The following is a 6,056-nucleotide window of genomic DNA, read 5'->3' as shown; positions in this document are numbered from 1 at the left end:
TAATGTAAAAAATAACGTATTTAGAGCCTCGTCTCGATGCCAAACTCTTCTCTCAACCTGTACAATATATCTTGCGATAAAGCATACCTATTCATGGTCTTGCCCAGAGTGTGACCTACATTGGTAAATAGCCAAATGATCGCGAGATTGGAACCGTTCGATTAAGAGTGTTCCTATAACAAGAGGCTCGGCTCCGGGGCAGGACGTTTTCGAAGAGGCGACCTTCATCCCCTTGGATTTCTTCTTATCACCCGGTTTGAAGGAATCAGATTTTTTCGTCGGAAGCCGGATGCGAAGTGCGAGTGAGTCTGTTTTTAGATTTTTTTCCTGAATGCAAAGTTGACTGAATAGACGCGAAGCGATTTTGAGCATCATCGGTATCGGTACGTCTGCGAGGATTCAAAGTTATTGTTAGAGACAAAGGGAAATTCTATTCGTCCAGCCCTCATCTTTCCTCGTATCATACCTAAGCCCACAGTCAGAGTTTACCTTTACTTATTTACAGGTGACTGAGGCACTCTCCTCCTCTTCCCAACTCTCTTGCAGCTTGTATAAAGCGAGACTATGAGAGTGGAATTGAGAAATTTCTAAAAGAAAGAAAAGACCGGCGGAGAGAAGATGCTCGGGCTAAAAGCTAGCGAGGAATTATGAAGAGGGGTGACTGCAGCAGTGAAAGGTTTAATAAGGATGAATCGCTAGAGAAGAATATAGGAATAATGAGGACGAGCCAAAATTACGATTCGTTATTCCTTCCCGACTCGCTCCAGTCTTATATAAGAATTAAGAATGATGATCCTGCAGTGCCGGGATGCAAACGGTCTGGGATGGCTTGTGTTTACTGTTCGATGAGCAGAAAGGCTTTCTCGGATCGAGCCTGCTATTTCGCGTTCTGCATTACGAACAGCTGCGTAAACCAAAGAAACCACGAGCGTCAAAGAGCTCACTGAGAAAAAGTGCACACTTTTTTTATGTGTTTAGAATTGATCTATAACCGAAGTGCCGTTTTTCCCACGAGATTATTACGCAAGGGCCGTGCACCAGCTGGATATGGAAACAAGTGTTCCTGTATCTTTTCATGTCTGCAATACAATTCAAATCATTCGGGTCTCTTTCGTGTCACGAAAAGATCTGTACGCACTTTCAATAATTAAAATTGTTCGCTAGTCGTTTGAAACCGGGTGCAGAATAAGGTTCAATGGTGTTTTATTCCTGCAGTATAATGCTTGGGAACGATAAAAATTTCTAGTGAAAATTCTATTCCTTACGACTATGTGAAAATTCTCCATCAATTTTTTAACGCAAAAAAAAATTGTCACTTTCATAATTCAAAGTTGTTCTACACGGCAGGATGTGCGAAAAAACTGTTATTCTCCAGGATTCTCGAGATTTTTTTCAACGAACACGAGAATGATAAAGAAGCAAAAGAAAAAAAAAAAAAAAAACGAATTTATGTCGCCGAATTTCAAAGCGTTCTTCATGGGACGAAATACGAACGTTTCGAGTTTTTAAACGACTCGTATTTCTCAAGGTGTGAAAAACGGCATTGCTGCTGGTCTTTTTCTATTTTGTTTTTTACGCGGGAACGGACATCTCTCTTACGGTGACACGTCCGTACTAAAACAAGTCCGCGAAGCGAGGCTGAGTATGGTTTTGTCCGGTGACAAATTTATGTGTAAAAAAGCGAGAAAGAAACACTTTTAGTCTATCGGGTACATTGGTTCATTATCTCGTAATTATGTTATTTAAGAAATGAAAATTAACAATATTTGCGAGCCTGACACACCATCGTAAGTTATCGTATTCGTATCGATTTCAGCGATACAATTGTTAAGGAAAAAGAGACATGTCTCAATTTTAAAAATAATTTCGTTCCTGCCAGCTTCCCCTTATCCCGATATCACTTGAGAAATGCTATCGACCGCAAAAAGGACTGTCGAACTCACGCCGCGCGCGTTGCAAAACGCTTTGAAATTTATGAATGCCGTTTTTTCATCCCCCAAGAAATCCCTAATATCGCGAAAAAACCGTTTTCGATACAACAGGCATCACCGGCAACAGCAGCAGCTGCTTGAACTACTGCGTTATCGGTCACCCCTTTTTCCGACGAGTCTGTTCGACGGTAACAGTAAATAGGAAGAAAAGGCGCTCCTCGATTAAACCGCAGTCGATTATTGAACGGTGAAGTAGTTTGTTTTTTTCTTTTTTTTTTTTCTTGTCAAGCGTAACTTGTAAACGGGGAATTTTCAATGAAAAGCTGTTAGCCGTATACGAGAATCCAATATCGAAGAAAGCAACAAGCAGCCGGATAAGAGGGAAGCGGCGAGTGTTCTGAAAATTTCATGATTCCGGCATAATGCATGTCACCGTGAGAAAAATGCTTTACGAGGCTCTAACTCGAGGATGTTGTTACGCCAAGTATATTTTTCTCCCCATTGTCGAAACACCATTCACAGGGAAGTTAAAGCGAAAGCCAAGAGTCCGTCCGTCCCGACGTCGGGCGGTGCGTACCGACTGGAAATCCCTCTATATATGGTCCAAGTTTGAGCAGTGTAACCTAGCGTCGGGCGTCGAAGGAAGCAAGAAGCCCTGGCCGAATCGCGTCGAAGGCACGGCAGGCAGCAGGATGAGGCTGACTGGCTGGCTGGCTGGCTGGCTGGCTGGCTTCAAGGAACAGCGTCCTTCAGTGGATCGGGTAAGAGGCGAGGGAGCGAGGGAGAGGCGAGATGAGTCAGGGTCTGCCGTCGAGTTATCGATCGGACGCCGACCAGGGGATGGTTGGCGCGTCTGCGCCCTGGACCCCGGCGCCCCGACGCTCGCGTCCCGGCGCCCTAAAGCGCCCTGTGAGACCCGGTGGCTCGCGCCGGTTCGCGCCAGTAGACCCTGGGCGAATACGTCTCGAACAGGGTGTCGTCGACGGGGCGAGCCGCACTTACGCGGTATCTGCACAGGCCGAGGGTGGTGAATCCGGCGTCGAGCTCCGCACGCAGCTGTTCCGGAGTTTCGATACCCGGCAGGAGTTTCTGCGGTTTACGGTAGAAGGAATAAAAAGGGAAAGGATACGGGAACGTGGAATCCTGGGAAGAGTTCGATGAAGGAAACAAACTTTTGACACTAAATATTCCCTGTTTTTTATTTTTATTTTCTTGGTTCATTTTTTTGTTTTTTTTTTCCGAACATGATAGTCGCGGGACAGTGTCGTAGTTGCGGAATGTGCGGATCGACGCGCGAAAGGATATTGTTGTTGTTGTTCGGCCAAGTTTGAGAGAACAGAGTTGTTGATGGATGAAGCTTGCCAGGTGATTCGTCTCCTTCACCGCCGCCTTCCTCTCGAGTTTTCGCACATTTTTTTTTTCCACCCTCGCTTGACCGGACCTAACTCGGAGTGTTTCTACCCGGCAAGCTGTTGCTCCTGTGCAAGGAATTGGACCTGTTTACTCTCGCCTTGTGTTTTTGCTTACCAAAGTTTCATCGCTCGGTTTGGTAAGGAGGTATCCGGGAGCTTTCGAACGCGAGAGAATTGACAATATGGCCCTAACGAACGCTTCGAAATTGTGCTATTGAAGGATTTGACGCAGAGGAGCGTACGCGGTGCTAAATCGGAAACTGTCTGATTCTCGCCTCGTTTCGACGAACGGACGTAACGCGGTTACGAGGCTGTTTACGACGGCACACCAGACTCGACGTGCCGGACCGTACTCCGGAGGACAGCCGTGTCACGGAATTGCACAACGGAGCTTGAGCACTTTGGAGTTGGAGCGTGACACTTTGATACTGTGGAGTGGGGGAGGCCGATTGTCCTACACTCCGTCTTGGCGAAAGATCACCGGTGTCGGATCTTCTGATATGCAACCTCCCCACAGCCGCTCCTAACGAATTGATACAGGAATTGATAGCTTGGGTCCGCTTCAGCATGGGCTTCCCCAGATGACAGACTAATTCCATCCCCCGTTAGATGAAGTAGCTCGACGAAGGTTGACGGCGAGAAATCGTCGACCGGTTGACTTGGCGAGCAGAGGGGAAGAGAGAAAGAGAGAGAGAGAGAAGAGAGATGGAACAGTGACCGAAACGCGATCGAGCAACCACCGCGTCGCCGATGAAGTCTCTCAGCGAGTATCGGCCGAGTGTTCGAGTACGCAGCGGTAACGGATCGTCAAACATATCAGGGTCGCGAGTCCTGGGAAATGGACTGGAACCAGAAGCCGGTCGATCGGTTAAAGTTGTGGTTGTCATTGTCGACGGTAGCGGCAGCAGGCTCGGAGCGAACGGGATCGAAAGCTCAGGCTCATATTTTTCCGAGACGTGAAACTTGGTACGACGCGACAGGCCAGCGGGGGGGCATCCGGTCATCCGAAGGTTATCCTGCACGGAGGGCCAGCGAGGCCCAAAACAGATGCGGGACCCGGGGAGGCAGACCCGCGGCGGCGTGACGCGATGCGGACGCCCCCCACCTGCGCTGCTACCAGGAAGAAGAGGGCCTCGTTCGGCGGAGATCAGCAGGAGGGATGGAAACCGGCGGCCCTTCGGGCCCTGGGCATCGCCGCCGTCCTCCAGGTCGTCCTCCTCGGTAGCAACGGGGTCGCGGCCCTCGCCGAGGGCCAGAAGTACGGGACCAGGGTCGTGCGGACGCGGTACGGAGCGCTGCGCGGAATCGTCGCGAGGGTCGCCGCCGTCGAGGCCTACCTCGGCGTTCCCTACGCCACGCCGCCGGCCGGGGCCCTGCGCTACATGCCTCCGGTTACACCGACGCCCTGGCGAGGAACCAGGGTCGCCGACTCCATGCCGCCCGCCTGCCCCCAGAGGCCGCCGCGTCCGGAGGATGCCCAGTCCGCTCGGAGGCGGGCCTATCTTCAAAAAATAACCCCCATTCTCACCAACCACAGCGAGGACTGCCTCTACTTGAACCTCTACGTTCCAAGGACGCCGCACGGTGAGACAACAACACGCTGACCTCGTTTAATTCGTACCATCAAATTCACGCGTCGCCGATACTTTCGTGTCTCGGATTTTCACCTTGTTCGCACTCTGTATTCGTACCTCTTTACACGCCCTCTCACCCAGGGATGAATATCAATGCACGTTTCAATCTGTACTTTGAGATGGAGAGGTGAGGGGTGCTCACGGACACATCGAATTCTTTCAGAAATGTTTTTTTCTTCGATTTTTCTAATGCAATCGTTAATATCGTCTCGCAACTTACGGTGAAGAATCACAAAATACTATTTCGGCGTAATGCTTAAATATGCATTTAGTCAAGATTGTATGCAAGCACATTTCCCAAACCGTACTGCTGCTCTGGATGAAGGAATTCAACGAAGAATTGAACGGTTCCGTTTGAATTGACGTTGACGAATGGGGCAATACGGATGCAGTCACGACGTAATTGCTTTCCGGGATATCGCGTGACTAATGATAAGCATAACAGTTGTGACTGAAGGTTCCAAATTTTTTGAAACTCATATCAGTTTACCGATCGTAGACATCTGACAATAGTTAGAAATTCCTAGAACAATACAAATTACTCGGAGGTCTTACATTAAGAAATTCGTCTTACTTCTCTCGATCGAGTCTTCCAGTCATTCTTACAGAAGAGACGTTCGGTAATGAATGGGGGAAATTTTGATGAGATTTTTTACAATGCCCGTGTGATTACCATCATCGATTTCTACGGGTGATGTATGACCTGCAACGAGTTACAAAAAGCTTCAACCCTCGACAGTGGCGTAACTTTTTCCGTTGGACTTGTTTCAGAAAACAATTACAGCGTGACTGAAGCTGTATTTTTCCCATTTCTCAAATCAATTCATAACCGTTCTTTTAGTTCTCTAGACCGAAGTAATTGCAGTTAGCATGTCGTTTGTAGTACATACACGAGCGCAAATTGATTTTATAATCTCCTTCTCGAATCTAGCCATATTCTGGTGCTGACGGTGATTGATTAGCAATAAAAACAATGTTGATTAATTACTCTGCCATTACTCTCCACCTGAGAATACTGAATTCAAAAAGTTCAATTTCAGAGGAACGGTCCACGAACCAACCGTGATGAAAAACTTGTT

The 6,056-nt window shown here is 48.1% G+C and overlaps 1 protein-coding gene across 2 annotated transcripts in view; it reads left to right on the top strand.

The window, feature by feature from the left end:
* The first annotated feature begins 2,867 nt into the window (after nucleotides 1-2,867).
* The window catches only part of LOC124212181 (neuroligin-1), a 37,516-nt gene continuing 34,327 nt past the window's right edge, over nucleotides 2,868-6,056 (top strand). For both annotated transcript variants that reach the window (XM_069133612.1, XM_046612019.2), the window contains exon 1: nucleotides 2,868-4,927. In XM_069133612.1, coding sequence (XP_068989713.1) covers nucleotides 4,432-4,927 — 496 coding nt within the window. In that variant the 5' untranslated portion in view covers nucleotides 2,868-4,431. The remainder of the gene's footprint in view (nucleotides 4,928-6,056) is intronic.

The sequence above is a fragment of the Neodiprion pinetum genome, chromosome 2, assembly GCF_021155775.2.
Source record: "Neodiprion pinetum isolate iyNeoPine1 chromosome 2, iyNeoPine1.2, whole genome shotgun sequence".
Taxonomy (NCBI): Eukaryota; Metazoa; Arthropoda; class Insecta; order Hymenoptera; family Diprionidae; genus Neodiprion; species Neodiprion pinetum.
Note: the sequence above shows the minus strand (reverse complement) of the source record. Positions and strands in the feature narration are given on the sequence as shown.